Source organism: Nothobranchius furzeri, chromosome 9, assembly GCF_043380555.1.
Source record: "Nothobranchius furzeri strain GRZ-AD chromosome 9, NfurGRZ-RIMD1, whole genome shotgun sequence".
In the NCBI taxonomy this organism is placed as follows: domain Eukaryota; kingdom Metazoa; phylum Chordata; class Actinopteri; order Cyprinodontiformes; family Nothobranchiidae; genus Nothobranchius; species Nothobranchius furzeri.
In genome coordinates, this window is record NC_091749.1 from 53,879,481 (window position 1) to 53,898,622 (window position 19,142).

The 19,142-nt window shown below is 39.9% G+C and overlaps 1 protein-coding gene across 1 annotated transcript in view; it reads left to right on the forward strand.

Moving 5' to 3' along the window:
- The window catches only part of tspan15 (tetraspanin 15), a 57,610-nt gene that overhangs the window by 14,148 nt on the left and 24,320 nt on the right, over positions 1–19,142 (forward strand). Inside the window, exons 2-4 of the mRNA XM_015953792.3 lie at positions 8,386–8,571; positions 14,296–14,370; positions 16,231–16,326. Coding sequence (XP_015809278.1) covers positions 8,386–8,571; positions 14,296–14,370; positions 16,231–16,326 — 357 coding nt within the window. The remainder of the gene's footprint in view (positions 1–8,385; positions 8,572–14,295; positions 14,371–16,230; positions 16,327–19,142) is intronic.

Sequence of the window (19,142 nt, forward strand, 5' to 3'; positions counted from 1 at the left end):
TTTTTAACTCATCACAGGATAATTCTACTACAAAAACAAATAATCAAACTAAAACAGTTTAAAGATATTTTTGTCAAATGTCAGCAAAAAATGTTGACTATTGACTTTTTCTTTCTTTCTGTCATTCCAGTTTGTGGCAACACATTGAACTTTGACCAAAGCAAATAAAGGTTGAAAGACTTTTGGGTTTAAAAAAATAAATAAATAAAAAATATTTGAAGAGCAAGGGAAATTAGAAAAACAAGCACTTCTGGCTATGAGAAAATATCAGCATTAATTTGGGTCAGTTACAGACTGAAGAAGAAAATAAAAAACATTAAAGGGATGTTTGATGCAACAGGCCAGAGAGGTGAATTCAACTATGACTTTGATGGGCTGCGAAGCTCGGACCTCTGCCTGTGGTAAGAAAGATTGGATGGTTCTTTTACTGTCAGTCTTTCTTTAGCTACAGTTTTTACCGGATCTCAGAGCCGTGCTGAGTTTGACACTTCCCTTTCTTTACAATAACTCAGTAAAGATGTTTTCTAAATGACGTAACCTTGGCCCGCTGCTGCCTGATGATGCATTTGCTGTTTAATGTCCATCAGATATAGGTTCATGCTATGGACAGAGCGTAATATAGATGTTTCACTTTCACTTCTAAAAGTAGATGTGTGCCTTTGCTGACAATACTTTCTTTTCTGGCCTCTTTTTCTCTCTGGTGAGTGGAAGTAGGTTACAGAGAGCCACTGAGCAGCAGCGTGACAGGTGGGCAGGAACATGAAAGGAAAATGCATCATCGTGTTTTATCAACAGCCTTCAGAAGTCTGAAATCCTTAGTTTAACTCCTCTATCCTTTCCTGTCAGCAGAGAAAGTCAGATTTTATCTCTATTTTTTAAAAGGGCATGAGATCAGACATTTTGTAAATTTTAAAATGTCACAGCAGCTACTTGACACAAAAAACATACCAAGATGTTTGCCACTAATGAGTAAAGATGCAACAGAACCTCTGATTTGTATAATTCTGACCTGCGGATCCAGATTTTGGCCAGTTGTAAAATATTTTCAGGAACTATAGATAACAACACATATTGTGATTTAAAAAAATATTACTCTTGCCTAATTTGCATATTTGACAATCCTCAATATAAAGTTATTACAATAAAAAGATAAAGAAGATAACACTGGGTGTATTTGTATTGTAACTGACCGGTCACAGATTAAATCAGTCACCAGCTGTTTAAGATGCCAATCTGCTGTCACTGACCCAAACGGTTTCTCTGCACAACCAAAATCCTGAATAATAGCTACAAAAAAAGCACCAAGTAATACAAACAGCAACAAAAGTTTAAAATGAAACCATAGTGTTCATAAAAGCAACAGTTGCTTTATGACTTTTGCTTGTGTTGATGTGTAAAATGGTCGGTGAGAAAACAGAAGTGAGAAAATGTGATTTCTTTCCCACCACACACTAAATGTCTGTGTAGCAAATCACAAGATAAACACTCATTCATGTGTCAGCGGCTGTCTTCCTGTCGCCTGAATGTACTGCTGCTCTGTCGCTCAACTGAACAAAACAGACAAAAGGCCTGCCTACCCTGGAAAAACAGTCCAAACACTCACGGGGCTGATTTATATATAAACACTGTTAGATTGAACTTCTTCTGCATATGTCACAGTTGACAAGAACCGTTGTGACTTTTAGGACGTGCGAAAGTTCAGACATGATCTACCGTCATGATGGAGAATAGTCATATTTTCTAACTTTTACAGGTGGGTTTGAATGAAGCAGACATGAACACCGATGCAACAACACTTCCTGGTAATGAGTAAATGCCATCGCTTCAGATGGACAAATCCAACGCTGTCCAGCTCTGAAGGCCATTAGCTCCTGTGTTCAACTATTGATTGTGACTTATGTTACAACTCGTCTAGGAGGGCCAGGTTGTAACATAAAAATGGTTCCATCTTCCACCAATTCCAAACCACCACACCAGAATTCCGAGTACAATAATTTATTCACAAGATCAAGGCGATGAACTAAGGACGAGGGAGGATTAATAACTCAGGGTGAACCAATGCCTAAAACAATAAACAAAACACCTCTAACTTCAGAATGACAGCTGACCTACAAACTTAAAGGAAATAATTGACAACCAAACTTACCTCCCTGACTATCCAAAACAGGAGAAAACGGGAATGCAAAGAAAAAAGGTGGTTCACCCCTACTGAATCCTCGAATGGCAGGTAATAGTCACAAAAGCACAAGGGCATCACACAAACACAGCGCATCAAGTGGTGGCTGATTGGAATGAGTGGAGAATGAAGAACCCAGCTGCATCTCATCAGGCTCCTTTTAAGAGCTTTGCTCCAGCTGATCTTCCAATCCAAACGTCCCCTGGCCACCATCCACCAATCCTAGGAGGGCACCTGCACACTCAAAATAACACTAAAAAAAAGAATAGTAGTATAAAAATAAAAGAAATAATGTTCCTTATGACCGTGGTCATAACACTTATATTTTCTGTCCTGTAGAAGTCTTGTAAAGTGGGAAAATGGCTGCTGCAGAAATTTCTGAACCAATTCAAACAGTTTTCTTGATACTATGAAACAGAATGAGAAAAGTTTAGAATTAAAACTGTCCAGTTACTTTGATTTTGTATTTGTATTTCAGTTTCACCCCTCATGCTCTTATTTTGACAAGTCTTTGAAATGATTTCAACCTTCCTGAATGGAGGTTGATGGCAGAGAGATGTGTAATGAGTTTAATTTACATGTTATTTAATAAGCCATAAGACATAGGATTCCATAGGAAATATGAAATCAACCTTATGGATCTGTAGGTATGTACTGTTTAACCAGAAGATTGGAACTTTTTATTGCAGATTAGATAACCGCTTTGTATTAACTCAGAGACAACAGAAGAGAGAGAGTCAAGTTTAAAAGTTTAAAGATTTATTACTAAAAAAATTAAACTAGACTAACTTTAACACTAAATGTTTGATGTAATTAAGGTGAATGAGATGGAGAATGGTGTAATGCGGAATATTGCTCAGAACCAGCAAATCCGAAGAAGCGATTAGTTCTGATGGGAAGTGAAGGTGATGTCTTCGCACTAAGCTTTGGTTAGGAGATTCAGAAACGCATGTGACGCCATTTGTTGGTCTACGTACCCTTAGCGGAAGTCCCCGTCTAGATCAGGAGGTGTAAAGGTCCAGCTTGACCTTTATGGAGCCGAAGCCCGTAGAAACAGCCGCGGCAGCCAACCACCAGTCTTGAGATACTTCCGGGTCACGACAGTTTTGTTGGCATCTAGCGAGACTCAAACCTGGGTCGTGATGGTTCAGCTTTTATTCTGAAAGGAACCGTTGCAGCAGTTGGAACAGCAACAGATTTTGTCCAGCTTGTCGTTGGTTCTTTTGGCTGAAGAGGAAAGTTACGGATAGGCCACTCCGACAACTTCTCTAGAACGCTTTGAATTGGCGTTAGAGATGATGTGGGCATAGTTTTATACTTTGGATGTTTTGGTTTATGGTCGAATGAAAAGATGACAGGTTTACCAAGCACCACCAAAACCACGCCTCCTTCAGATCTGGCAGATTCTGATTGGATCAGTAAAGCAATGCGTCATGTCTTAACGCTACGTGAGATCAGTCCTATTGGAAACATTTAAAGTCATATTACTTGTTATATTCTATAGGATTATAATAACGTAATTAATATTTTGATGTCACAGATTGGTCACATCTTATTATTGTCTAACACTTTGTTTCATTGACTTTATTAAAAATGGAGTTCTTTGATTTATTAAAAGGAGAGAGTCCTGTCTTCATTCTTCTCTTGAGCTGGAAAGAAAGCAGTTTATAGCAAATGCATGAGACCTTGAGGCCATATCTCATGCAGACTAGTTCTGTGTCAGAGGAGAGGGGGAAAATGACTGATGGTGGAAAACAGTCATTTCATTCTGTTACAGATGGCAGAAGGAAGTCAAAACACACTGGTACTGAATGACATGCTTAAAAAAGAGCATCTATTATCTTTAATTATGATCCCATGTGCTCTGTTATGTGATGTTTTTGGTTTCTTGGCACCTTTGCTCCTGCTTGGACATCCAGGCTCTTATAACAGCTCGTGTTCTCTTTAGCCCTTTTTATAAGACACACCATAATGGCAAATCAGCGTAATACTACGGCATTTGTGCTGCCACACTTGGTATTAATGTTGCTGCAACGCCGGACTTGTGAATGCATATTACACCTTGGCTCAACAGAGGGTGGTGTCACGATCACGTGGGGAGTTACTGCTGAGCTCAGAACTGGAGTTTAGAACTGGAGCTCAAAAACAGACAGTTTACAGGGACCGAGTGACAGCCACCTGCCTCCGCTACCTAACTCCAGATAAGTGGAAGAGAATGGATGGATGGAGCGTAGCTTCGATTGCAATAAAAAGCAAGTTATGTCCAAGCTTAAACGGAAGTCCGCAGCAGCGCAGACACTGCCCCCATACCCCCATTATACCGCCATTGTGTAATTTTTTGTAAAAGGACACATTACTGCTACGGTCTGACCACTTCTAATTGACCTAAGGCTCCCTGATGCCAGCTCAGCATTGCAGCAAATTGGCGGCATTGTTTTCTAAAAGAGACTTTAGAGTAATGGCTCGATCACTAACCCTTCCTTCACACGTGTCCGAGAAGCGGCTTTCCTCACAGCTAAGGATGGGATTTGGTTATATTTTTGCCGTGTGTCACTTCTGGGACCTGTCACTTTCTTTAGTTAACATAGGGTTAGACAGAAAATGACATACGGTTTCAGCGTAAAACCCCTGGTAATTGTCAAAATATGCATCGATGCAATTTCAAAGCTATGTATATGACGTAAATACAAGTGACTTATTTACTCCCTGCACCATTCCAGACGTGCAACTGTGTGTTTTTCATGGCTTTAATCCTGGCAGGGTAGAGGAACAACAGCATTTATGACATCAAGTGTGATTCCTTCTTTTTGGTTTAATGGCGGATGGCATAAACTCAAGGGATCTTGGGATCTCGCAATTACAGTTTCAAAGCTGTTCCGCGGTCAAGACTCCCAGTGTGTACAGGTTCGCAGCAAGAGTCACGGTCGTTCTGCTGCTGTTACGCCTTGCTGATGCTTTCAGTGTGAAGTAGGGGTTACCCTGGCTTTCCACCCGATGCATAAGCAGTCTGCAAATGTCTGCAAAGCATGATATGCAGCTAATATCCACAGTTCTAGTCAACGGGTTATATACACCACCCAAAAAGCAATGCATCTTGTACGTGTCACTGAAGTGTAATGTCGATTTCAAAAGTCTGCAAAATTTACACTTAAGGTCTATTTCTTACACGCTATGCTTCCAGAGTGCTGAGGTTGTGGAGAAAACACCTTTATTATGTTATGCACAGCTCATACATCCGGTGGAAAGCCCAGGGTTTGATTCAGTGTTGTTTTTCAGTTCAGTTGATCATTTTTCTACATAGGCCTGATGTAGACTGCTTTTTCAGTAGTCTATATTCTAGAATGATAAAACTTGTGTTGGTTGTATATAGTCAATTAGTTTTATCACTTTTAAACAGCTAAACTGCCACCTGCTGTCACAAATTGATGTCTGCAGCCTCCTTTAAAATGTGAACTCTTATTAGTGTTTCACAAGTCAATCAGCAACTGTGGGAAATAATAGTGATCTTCGTGATTTAGAATTTTTCTCCATTCTTGTTGAGTAATCCTAGTTAGGATATCGTTACACACACAACTTCAGACCGAAGATGTTAAATTAAACAAAAATCAGAAATTGACCTGGGCAATTAGTAAAATTTGTAGCAGAAAATTAGTTTACGGGTTCTTTTTCAGTTATTAGTACTTTAATACTTTAGTTTTATTCTTTCTGCATTTGCATTGTATATAATGAAAGTTTTGCAAGCATGTCTGTGTGCGTTGGCTCTGTGGGAGGCATTTGGAGGTGTTTGAATACATTAACATATCTGTTGGAACTGATCCCCGGGTGATTAAAATAACGCTTTATCCCAAACTTTAGTTTTGTTTCAAAGTGAGTAATGTGACAAAAATGTGACTCATTTGAGAAAACAGAAGTATTACAAGCCAGATTAAAGCTATTTTCGATCAGTGATAATAGATTTTTTATGTAAAAAAACAACTCTTAACTCAATCTGTTATTGTCTTTTTTGGGGGGTTTGCTTTTTTTCATGAAGCCCACATTTTAAAACTATGTCATCCTTAAAAATGATCTTTTTGCTTTAGTCAATTGGTTTGATTAACATACCAGAATTTGTAGCAAACCCCTTCATCCCAGCTTTTTAAATCATATTTTTGCTAAATAACTTGTTCACTTCCAAGAGCAGCTTGTTGTTATGTGAATAAATACAAATTATTTAAATCTATCCTCTGTTTTCATTTTGGAGAGTTGACATCAAATTCTTCAGGTGTTCTGTGCACAGAAGCTGCAGCAACCATCATACCCGTAAGGCTGAAGAGAGAATTCAATGTTCCCCAGGCTGGAGGATGACACAGGGGACACTTTTTGCTTATTTGATGAGGCAACTCTTTGCTCTTGTGTTTCCTCTCGTTTCTTCACTGATTAACTTTGACAGGTGTGTTAGCTGATTGCACAAATAGTTGCTGCCGGTAGATAATTTGATTTAATTGACCTGTAATTAAGAACTCCATTAACAATTTTAATTTGTGCATGACTGAGCCAGGACAAGATTATTAATCAGTATGCAGAAAGAAGTACATATCTGTTCTAGTTTTAATGCATTGAAGCTTTTAGACATATCAACCTTTTATACTGTTTTCACTACACAAGTGCTGCCGGGTCCTAGTGCTAGACAAACAAACCACATTTACCAATTGAGAAAACACGGTTGGACGTCAATTAAAAACAACCCTATTCATATTCGGTCATCATTTGTCACTACTTTTTACATACCGCCTGCCTCTGGTCAAAAATCTTTATCGTCCATGTTTGGGTTCTATTTGGTTGAGGCGTTTGGCTGGACTCCTTAATTTACATCACTGTTTCCTGGATAACTCGACATGTGAGAGCATTGCCAGTATTTGCTCGTTATTTTCGGATGTAGGACCTTTCCCACTGACAATTGTATGGAACAAAATTCGTGCACCCCTTGATCTACTCCATGCTGTGAAAATCCGCTCATCCACCTAAATACTGCCTCCTCTTTGCTTCGTTTGTCTTTAGCTTGGCCCGTTTGCCTTTCCAGCTGTTTCATGTGATTGCGGACCTTACTCAGCTTTGGAAAATGGATAAAAAATGTCTGCTGTGACATCTGATCTGGGTATCTAGAGTCCGATTGGCACCACCCCTAACAGCGGTGCTTAGCTCATTCCTGTTTAAACATCTTTAGGAGACCAAAATACAACTTTAAGACAAGCAGACCCGAACCCATAGGCACCCATGCAAAGTATGTGCTTGTCTAGGGCTACATCCCACAATGCATTGCGACCTTGCATCCCAATCCATTTTTAGCTGTAGAATACACTATTACAATTACCATAAAACATCGGAAGGCAGTACACTCCAATCATAAGTAATGGATTTGTGAGAATGAAGCAATGGACAGGGAGAGAGTCAAATATTCAAAAACTAGCTAAAAACGAAGTAAAGTAAAATGTGGCTTTGAAATTCCTAAGCTGCAACTGTTAACACCCAGTTCTAGGAAAGTGGGTGGCACTGTGAGATCTGCATTTCTTATGGTTCATAATATTTATTTATTTTAGGTTTTTTAAAGCTTCACCTGGTGGTGGTGTTCGACATCAACCTTATAATCCCAAATGGTGTTTTCTAGTGTTTTTATTAGTATTCCCTGTAAAAACCTATCTAGAGTCCAATGTCTTATTGGTATTTAATTACATAACTGTTTAACATTAGCTCATGATACTATTTACTATTATTTCATGTTTCAGGCTTTACAAGGGTTTTTAGTTTTTGGTACAATCATAGTTTTGGTTGTAAGCCATTTTCTTCTTGTGGGACAGCTGTAGCTCAGGAGGTAGAGCGGGATGTCCAGTAATCAGAAGGTTGCAGGTTTGATCCCGGCTCTGACCAAAGAATGCTGCTGTTGTTTCCTTGAGCAAGACACTTAACCCGCCTTGCCTGCTGCTGGTGGTGGTCGGAGGGACCGGTGGCGTCGGTGTTCGGCAGGCCTCGCTTCTTTCAGTGCACCCCAGGGCAGCTGTGGCTACATCGTAGCTAATCCCCACCAGTGTGTGAATGACTATTGTGTTGTGGAGCGCCTTGGAGGGCTGTAGAGCCCTGGAAGGCGCTATACAAATACAGACCATTTACCATTCTTCCAGCTTGTTGAAGCTCATGGATAATCCACCTTAACTAATAATCTGTTCTGTTTCTAGTTAATAGGTGGTTTTGTCCTGGCTATCGGCATCTATGCAGAGGTGGAGAGACAGCGCTACAAGACCCTGGAAGGAAAGTTCCTGGCTCCGGCTATAATCCTGATCCTGCTGGGAATTGTCATGTTTATCGTCTCGCTTGTTGGAGTCTTGGGTGCACTGAGAGATAATCTTGCCCTGCTGAATGCGGTGAGCGTTTGGCATCTTTTATGTTCCTACTTTGAGTTTCAAAGACTTATCTGAATTTCTGGGTCATTTAAAAAACATTAGAGCACAAATTTTAAAATAATTTCATATTTCTGCACAGTGCTTTGCATTTGATACTTTATTTTTAGAAGTTGGGTGCACATTTTTTATCCATCTGTAGTTAAATTAACTTAGCACTATCTTTTAATTATGACCAATAAGGTGTGATGATTCCATATGAATATGAAATGTCAACCTGATTGATCTTTGATTGTTTAATCAGAAGATTATACCGTAGTTACTTTTACTTGTTCAGGGACCATAAACACACTTCATATTAATTCAGACAGTCGGGTATAAGGTTTAGAAAATTAATTTAATTATTTTTCCTAAACTAATAATTATACATGACAAGATATGAATAATGAGATGTGATGTAATGGGTGTGAGGTGGTGTGATGGAAGCTAGATGTTTTCGCAAAACCATTCTTTGTATCTGAGAGAATTTGTGAAGTCTGGGTTGTAAAATAATTTAGATGTTTGTTTGATGAGCTAAGGATTGTTTATAAAGTCATCTGACGCAATCTATTGAGTCTACAATACCCTTTGTGTAGAGACCCCCCAGCAGATCCAGACTGTCAGAAGTCGGGGTGGACATCAACCTCAAGGTATCCGGAGCCGGTAGATTAGCTCTGATACGACCCATCTGGTCTTGAGATATCTCCAGGTCACAACTGTAAGCTGGAAGGCTCGTTTGCGTCCAAGGTTGATGTTTGGCTCTTAAAAGAGCCGTTTGGGCTGTGTCCGCTTGCAGCGTGCAAATAAAGTTAAAGTTAAAGTCCCATTAGTTGTCACACACACAGGTGTGTGTGCGAAATTTATTCTTCGCATTTGACCCATCCCCTGGGGGAGCGGTGAGCCGCGCTCAGGAACCATTTGGTGGTTTAACCCCCCAATCCAACCCCTTAATGCTGAGTGTCAAGCAGGGAGGCATTGGGTCCCATGTAAGTCTTTGGTATGACCCGACTAGGAGTCGAACCCCTGATCTCCCAGTCTCAGGATGGACACTCTACCACCAGGCCACTGAGAAAATAGGCTTTTGACTGGATGTCAAAAGAGATGGTTTCAAAAATGCTTGTTCCCGAATCGGCCGGTTCGAGAGTCAGCTAGAAACTGAATTAATCGGGAACTAATTCTTGTTTTAATAAACTCATTGTTTATAAAATCTGGCGCATTCTGGGAAATCAGAATGTGCCATGTCTTGAGGGCTTACCAAAACATTCCTCAGAAGACACTAGGGCTGAAACGATTCCTCGAGTACCTCGAATAATTCGAGTACAAAAAATCCTCGAGTCAAATTCTCTGCCTCGAGGATTCGTTTAATTCATATATTAATTCATGGCTTTGCAGTCGCCCGTGGTCATGTTTCACCCGGACTGAAATAAGTGACGCACATGCCCACTGGACTGAATCGCACACGCGAGTAGGGAATGTAACTTAACTTTATCTTAAGCTATGGCGGACAACGTGGATCCCGGTGGAGTGCGAAAAAGACAGAAAATGTCAAGATGTGGGACCATTTTTCACGTCGTAAGGTGGAAAACGTAGTCCAGTGAAAATACTATAAAATGGATTTAGCCTACCACAACACCACATCCTCCGTGCTGCAGCACCTGTAAATGTCACTTCTGCAAGCGGACTCGGAGCCTCTACAAGATAATGCATTTTAGCCTGTATTTCTATATATTCTGCGGACACTGCGACTTTTTCGTTTGTAGCACTTAGTTTCAGCTCACACCGTACGTCTGGTAGCAACACGTCGGACTTAAAATGTGCTAAAAAATAGCATTTTTACACAAAACGTCGGACTTTTTATTGTGTTGTTATTGATATTTGTTGTCCCTCGGGATTGCTGCAGGATTACTGGTATTTATGAGAGGAAAACGAAAGAAAGTAAATAAATGTTTTGTGATCAGTATAATTTGACAAAACCACGGCAAACATGCTTTCTCGACAATCCTTGTTATTGTGTGAGAAAAAAAGTGTTGAAATTAAAACGGACGTGTGTTAATAGGGAAACAGCCGGCGAGCTGTTTGCGCATGCGCCGTGAGCGGTTCTGGTTCTGTTTGGGCCGCAGCCGCCCGCAGCGCTATCCTCTGGCTTGCAGGCTAGCAGATTCTCGCACGAGGGGAAAATCGGCTCAGGTTGTGTACTTATTTTTTGCACAGGCATTTGTTTACTGTGAAGTAAAGTTGAAGTGCTGAAGTTTTGCAAACTAATTTTGAATAAAACTTGAAGAATAACTGGCAACTGCTTGCTCATTTTAAGAGGTCTTTCATAATTATAACATGCTATTTGATATAATGGTTTACAAACACAAAGGGTTAATTTATTAGAGTACTCGATTAATCGAAAAAAATATTCGATAGAGTACTCGATTACAAAAATATTCGATAGCTGCAGCCCTAGAAGACACGCCTTGTCCAGATACAAAAGGTTTTAACACTTTGTGAATGAGAATGTTTAAAATTCTTATGTGAGGTGAATATAATCATTAATACGCATCTTATTATAATATATATTAGTGTAAACATTGATAAACTTGTTAAATCAACACATAATGATCTGGTGTAGATGAGATCTGAAATGGGTCATTGTAAGGACAATATTCATTTTAAATTCATTGATTTAAGCACGGATTATTCAAACATTTGATTTAACCCTTACCTCACATTAGAGCATTTTTTGTGCTCTAATGACTTGATCGTTAGAAAATTTAAACGTTGGGTAAGGGTTAAACATCTTGTTCATTCATCACATATGATTATTTAAGCTTATGAGTTGTAAAGTCATGCAGGCTTCAAGTAGGTTCATTTTAATCAGAGTGAAGGATGTTGAAGTCTGACTTTACCCAGAGATTGCAGGACCATTGCAGGAGACCTTGAGTGAGACTGTCTCCTTTGAGGAACAATAATTGTGGCAACGGGTTGTTTTGGGAGTCTGGGCACAGATAGACAGTGTTGATCTGTCTGTACATGAAAGGTTATCTTGTGTCAATTAGATGGTGACTATTGACCACATGGATACGTAACACATCCAACCAGCTTGTGTCATCACTGCAGCCAAATAAATCAATCTGTGTCTTCTCTGATGAGCAAAGATTTTGTAGCTTATTATTTCTTTTTGGTTGTCCTTGCAAACCCTCCTAACAAATCAAATGGCCAAAACTGAACGGGAAACCAAAGGTGTTGCATTTTTAGGCTGCTCCCCAAACTCCCCAACATAAAGGTGGCCCATTTTTACCCCGACCATGTTGTGGCCCATTTTTACCTCGATCAGAACTTTCTCTGTGTGGGGTCTTTTTTACTGAAAAGGGGACATTGCTTGCTGTGTGTGTGTGTGTGTGTGTGTGTGTGTGTGTGTGTGTGTGTGTGTGTGTGTGTGTGTGTGTGTGTGTGTGTGTGTGTGTGTGTGTGTGTGTGTGTGTGTGTGTGTGTGTGTGTGTGTGTGTGTGTGTGTGTGTGTGTGTGTGTTCTTGTACTTACTACATACTGAGGACCATTTTGACCATTTTCCCTACAGAGTGACATTTTTTTGGTCCTCACTTTTTTAGAAGCATACCAGAAGCTTACCATACCAGTTAGAGGTATAGTGTGAATTAAGTTAGTTAAGGTTAGGGTTAGGAATAGATCAGCGTTGGTTATGGTTAGGGTTGGGGTATGGGTTAGGCATGGTGAAATCACAAAAATGAATGGAAGTCAATGGAGGGTCCTCACTCTGATAAAAAGACAGACTGTGTGTGTGTGTGTGTGTGTGTGTGTGTGTGTGTGTGTGTGTGTGTGTGTGTGTGTGTGTGTGTGTGTGTTTCGCAGCAGGGGAAAAGAAGCTATGCCATCAATCTGGCACCCTGTCTTCAAATGGTTCTGCCCTACACTAATGACAGTTTGGCCAGTTGGTTGCATCATTTAGGAGACGGGTCTAGTAAGGATAGATGATGTGATGGATGCTCTGCAGAAAAAGAAAAAGAAAGTGCAAAGACATGATGGAGAGGCAGATTGCGACGAGACGTTATTGCCCATACGTGTTGCAAGAAATAACTTCCTCTAACAGCTTTGAATCATTTAAGAGAGCAAAGTTTTTGTTCAGTCTTTAGATAAAACTTCTCAGAATGTTTACACTAAGTTTAGTTTGGTAGGAAGACTCTAAATAAGTTTTCAGAGAAAAAGTATATTTTTGACATATATGTGCGTATGAATAGTTTAGCTAAATTATCAACTGAACAGCAACTTGTAGTCTTATAAACATTTATATTTTTTCAATAATAAAAGTAGTAATGATATTGATAAATATTATTCAAGTTTTAGAAAAGGGATTCATTGATAACAGATGTTAACAGGTGTTTATCTCAGTGAAATTCAGTTTTTTAGTGCAGATGTGAACTCTTAAGGGGAAACCAGAACAACCGTATTCAGAGGAAGATGTTAGCTGACCTCAATCTGACAGAACTACCAGATCTATACAGCTCTGAGTCAAACTCCATCCTATAGCCTTGTATGTTTGCATTCTGGGATGGGATGCTGATATTTGAGTGAATTCTTCTGGCCCCACATGAATATGTAGATGCCCCATTTGGCAATGGAGAGCGTAACTATGTTGCTGCCATAATGATGTGCTCCTCACTCTCCAAACTCAACTGGAGTCACTGAGTCTTTGTACAGCCCTTGGCTGCAACAACTGGCACACTATTGAAAACAAATCACTTGGATTACTATTGACTTTTTTAGCTTACCTGATTTTATATTTTTCTTTATTTTATTATAATATATTTAGATTTTCATTATCATGCCATACCAAATGTCTGATTTGGTGAAAAAGCATAATGAAATGTGTTTTTTAGTTGAGTAAACACCTTCCTCAGTAGACATAAATACACTGGGGGCAAATGGGAACCCATTCAAGATGGCAGCCCGCTGCTACCCCAGCTCCAATAGGCAGTGCTGGTACAAGGGTGTCTACGTATATGATGTCTGTGGTGGGTCAGCTCATGCACATAAAACGGCACCTTCTGAGAGCGTTTACCTCTGCTAGTCCCATTACTTTCTCCACAGAGCAGCTTCACCTCAGGGATGCTTATGGAGAACAAGACTCGATTCACATCCTTCCCTTTAGCCGCTTTTGTTGTATTAGTCTCAGGGCTTTGATTTGGTCTTTTCAGACCATTTTCATCCTCTGATACAACAACTTGTGTGCTTTGGGTTGTTGTCTCTCTGCATGACCCACTTTCTCTTGAGATTCGGTTCACTATGAAGTCCTGATATTTCTCAATTCATTTCACATTCATAGTGATGGCTCTAGGAAAACCGCCTCGGGTGTCTGCATGCCAGCAAAAACAACAGGTTTCATTTGAAGCAGGAAACATGGAGGAATAGGGGGAAGGGATAATTCTAACAGGTGCATGTGGGTTTGGTTTGGTTAAAAAATTTAAATATAAGGATAGTTTTAAACAAAGTTAAAATCAATGAGAATTCATTCATTTTATTTATAATGTACCTCCTTCTGTACACATGATTGTACATGTAGTACCAAAATACTTAATATTGAATGTGATCAAATCTACAGTAATGTGATAGTTAAACATCCTAAAATTGCACAATTTTATTGAATTTTTCATAAATGTTTGTAAAATCTATAAGTGTTTAATGTCTCTGCTGTGTGTTTTGTCCCAGTTCATGTATACTTTGACAGTTTGTCTGATTCTGGAGCTGCTGGGAGGAGTCCTAGCTCTGGCGTTTCGTAACCAGGTGAGATGCATGAAGTCTTAGTTATCAGTCAGAAATGTACTTGTACGGGGTTCTTGTTGCAGGAAATGGGATGATGAGCTAATTTTATTCAGCAGCAAATGATCATCAGTAACTTGTTCCGTCACGTCTTAGTGAGACTATTTCCTCTTTGTCCTTTTGCACGTTTAACGTCCTTTTTTTTGTGTTGCATCCTGTCTCCAGCTTCACTTGTTCATCTCGTGTTTTCACTGCAGTCAGTGTATTTATTCATCCTGCGATGTGAATACAAATTATTTACAACCACTACTTAAGAATGCAAATTCTATCAAAACACATTGCTTTTATGTTGGACTGTTTGATATTTGACCGACAAAAAGCGACTGAGGTGATTCGTTTCTTATTTTGGCGTCAGATGAAAACTTTTTAATGTCTGTAAAACATTTTGGAATCTACAGAAAATGATCAGTTTTTATTTATTTAAGATTTAAGATGTTCTTTTCTGAAGTGGTAAAAGAATAGTTTTATTATTGCTTTAAAGTCAATTATCTTTCTTCTGAGATTTCCTTTTTTAAGTCAGACTTTTTTAAAAGTTTTCACCTGAAGGGCAAATATTTCTTCCCCTCTCCTTTTAATCAAAAATCCAGTTACCATGACTTTTACTTTGGCGATGATAAAAGCAAGCCATGGATTAAACGTTTCCATTTCTCTCAGACAAAAGGAAACTCCAGCGGCTCCATATGTTTATGTTAGAATAAAAAAAAATATGTGAATGGGTCACAGTCAAATTGTTGGTAATTTGGCAGTTTAAGTCCAGATTTCTGTAGCTTCACAGAAAATTCCCAAATACCAGCTCTCTAAATGTGCACATTTTAAATGTGTCACGCTCTATGGTGAAGAGATTAAATGTTGAAGAAAGGATAGAAGAGATGAAACTTTTAGTTGCTTTGATGTCGACATGCTCCCAGGGGAGACGTAGTTCATCAGCCAAAAGAGAAAAGTCGCCGTTAAAGACCAGAAGATGTTTCAGCACACTTTGAGCGAGTGAGCGTCCTTTTGCTGTCACAGTGACAGATGCTCTCTGCTGACAACGTTTCTTTACTCTCAGTAAACAATATTATTGGTTTTTGACAGTTCAGATGCCTTGAATATTGACAAACTCTCATTTGAAAGTCAAAAACAGACATGAAAGTAATGTGACCCCCCCCCCTCCTGCACCAGATTGTGACTGACAGATGTGAGCGGTCTAAGTGTCACATCTTAATATTCGGTCACCTTCACCAATCCTTTCCCCAGCTGCCTGATAGTGGTTCATCTGTGTCACAACAAATCTGACAACATGACCCCATCCACATCAGTAACTGGCCTGTATATAACCCCCCAAGGCACTTTACAACACAGTTATTCACTCAAACACACACACATTCACACCTTGGTGGTGATGAGCTATAGCCAGAGCTTCCCTAGGGTGCAAGGCTGCCGCACACTGGCACCAACAGTCCCTCTGACCCCCACCAGCAGGCAAGGAGGGTTAAGTGTCTTGCCCAAAGACATGGCAGTGATGGATTGAGAGAGACTCGAATCCTTAACCTTCTGATTAATTCAGTTTATTTATATAGCGCCAAATCACGACGAGTTATCTCAAGGCACTTCACATAGTACAACATTCCTAAATTCTGTTCATTCTGCCAATTAGTTAAGAGTTTCCTATAGGCTATAAGGAACCCAGCAGATAGTATTGAGTCACTGACATGTGCCAGTGACTTTCCTGCAATCCCCATGCTACACAAACATGTAAATTATGGGGCAGATTCTTAACTCCTCTGCCACCATCGCACACACATACTAACAGCTAATTTTCAAACGACCTTTTTCTCCTGACAGACGGTGGATTTTCTGAACAAAACCATCAGGAAGGGCATAGTGAACTACTATGATGACCTGGACTTAAAAAACATCATGGACTATGTTCAGAGGAAGGTAAGCTACTTCCTTTATCTGATGCAACATTTAAAATGTACCATTGTGGGATACAAAAACTCTCTTTAAACAGGTAAGAACATTCTTGGGTTTACACTTCAAACCTGTGTGCAGATTTGTTGGGAAAACCTGCAACACGGATATTTTGACGTTCACAGCACATTGTGTACAAAAGCGTCACAGCTGTTCAGAGCTGTTGCTGCACACCTGCTCATTTACACGCACACACACACACACACACACACACACACACACACACACACACACACACACACACACACACACACACGCAAACATAGACCACCTGACCTCTCTTTCCCAGCTTTATAAAACTCTCAGGTCTGCAGAGTCCAGAAACAGCCTACTGGCTGATCACACGTTGAAACTGTGGCACCAACAAAGTCCTCTGATTGGCACAAAGGTGAAGACAAATGCTCCCTCCCTTTCCAGGCTGCAGCGTTAATTTGATGAAGAAAATGCAGTCCAACCAACACCTGTGCCTATGGGTGCTTTCATTAAACGGTCTTTGAAAGGCCTTTTAGCCCAGATGGGATTAATTGTGTCGAGAACCATGAACTTTAAAAAAACATCACTCATGCATTTGCTTTAAGTTCAGGATATTCATTCCTGTAACGGCAGCATCTTTCTCAGCGTGATGAGTGACTAACACAATGCTGTAATGAGTCCAGACTCTGCTGCTGAGAGAAACTAAGGAGACTATTAGGACTGTTGGTAAGAAAGCACTCAGCTAAAAACAAACTTCTCCTTTGATTTGTCTTTGGTAATTAGGGTTAAGCATGAAGACATTGGAGCCTTTTGGTACGAAACTTTTAAATAATTTTAATTTTCTGTGAAATGGGAAGAAAACTAAAACAGGGTGGTTGGAACTTCTTATTTATGGCTGTAAACTTGTGCTGAGAGAGGTGTTACAAACATCAAGCAATGCAGGGTTAGGGAACATACTGGAACCTGACTGCAGCACCAGGTAGGGCTGGGTGATGAATCAAAAAGGTATTATTGTCAAAATTTCTGACTCCAACTGATGTCATTTTTCCCACGTCAATAAGTTTGGTAATAAAAACAAATGAAAAATATGTGACCCCGGCTGCACACTGAAAGCATCGGCGGCGTGGAACGGTTTATTTGCGACAATCACTGCACTCCAGTGCAAATCAGGAGAGTCTCAGCAGTGAAGAGGCTTCTCTGACATGCTCCCTCCTCGACTCGCAAGATCACAAGATCCCTCGAGACTTCAATGGTTGTGGTTTGTTTATGCAATTCGCCATTAAACCAAAAAGAAGGAAATATGTTGTTGTCGCTGTTTGATGTCATATATGATGTTGTTCCTCTCCACGTCCAGGATTAAAGCCGTGGAAACACACTGCTGCAATTCTGGAATGATGCTGTGAGTAAATGAGCCGCTGGGTCACACAAGTAAGCTTCATCTATACAGAACTGCGTTGCTGCTAGGGCTGTCGCGATTGAGGAATTCCCCCTGCGGTGAGTCAGGGCAGCTCAATATTGCGATATGCGATATTATTGCACCCCGTTTTTATTTATGTACTTGGCAAATTTGTTTGTTAATTACTAAACTCATGGCAATATTTCCTTTGAAACATTGTGCTTACACATTTAAAAAATGTTAGAAAAAAATACATGGCCATTTTTAACACTTTATTGAATGCAGATCAAAGGGCAGTAACGGCATTCTCTGACTGAACTTAAAAACAACATTCAGGAGGTTTAACTTTGAAATGCAAATTTGGCTGCAACATCTAACAGAAATAAAAAAAGTGCCCTACTATCTCCTCGATCAGCGCAGACTTTACCTCTCAGCATGCGCTGTCGCGAGATTTAATCAAGTGCGGTAATTGCGGTGGCACGTCATGCAGCGCGGTGGGTTTCTTAATATCGCGATATATTGTTCTTGCGATTATTGCGACAGCCCTAGTTGCTGCAATACTTTTATTTAGAAAATTACTAGGGATTTTACACTGAAACAGTGTGTGATTTCCTGTCTAGCCCCATGTTAACTGCAATAATTGATGTTTGAAACGCTCCATAGACTATAATGGTTCTGTTTGAAGCAGTGCCGTTCCGCTGCGATTCCACGCCGCTGATGCTTCCAGTGTGCAGTAGGGGTTAGGGCTGGCAACGTTCATGTCCCTTCAAGAAGCTGTACCACCTTGAGTCGCATGATAACCTAACTCACTGTACTACACTTGACAACGCCATCTAGTGGGCAGCTTTTGTTTTTGAGCACATATGTAGTTATCGTCCATTTATCGTTATCAAGGTGAACTCTTCAATATACAGACAGACTAATTTTAGACCATATCTCCCAGCCCTAGCACCAGGTATGCCAGCTTAATTTTTTTTAAGTCTCAACAGACCGGACCGGCAACTCTTAAGTTGCAATTGTGGTATTCTGGCCACAGGGGGCGACAGGAGCTGGATGGCCATCCATTAACCCTGTAAAGGGTCATTTTAGCACAAAGTATCCGTTAAATTAAAATAATTTAATCAACTTTCTTATAACTGAATAAAAAAGTCTTAATATGTGCATGCTTGATGGTAGTGGGTGAAAATTTTCGGTCAAGATAAGAGAGATGAAGAGCTCAGATTAAAAATGGCATTTAATCAAATTGAATGGCAGTTTGTTTTCTTGTCACATGACTGGTAGGGATCCACTCTAACAACTCAGACTAACACTTTTCATCATCGTTATTGTTCCATTTCAGTTTAACAACTTTTTATATATTTTTTGCCATTCATCTCTACTCCACATAATCCTAAACTCAGATTGTATTTTAGCT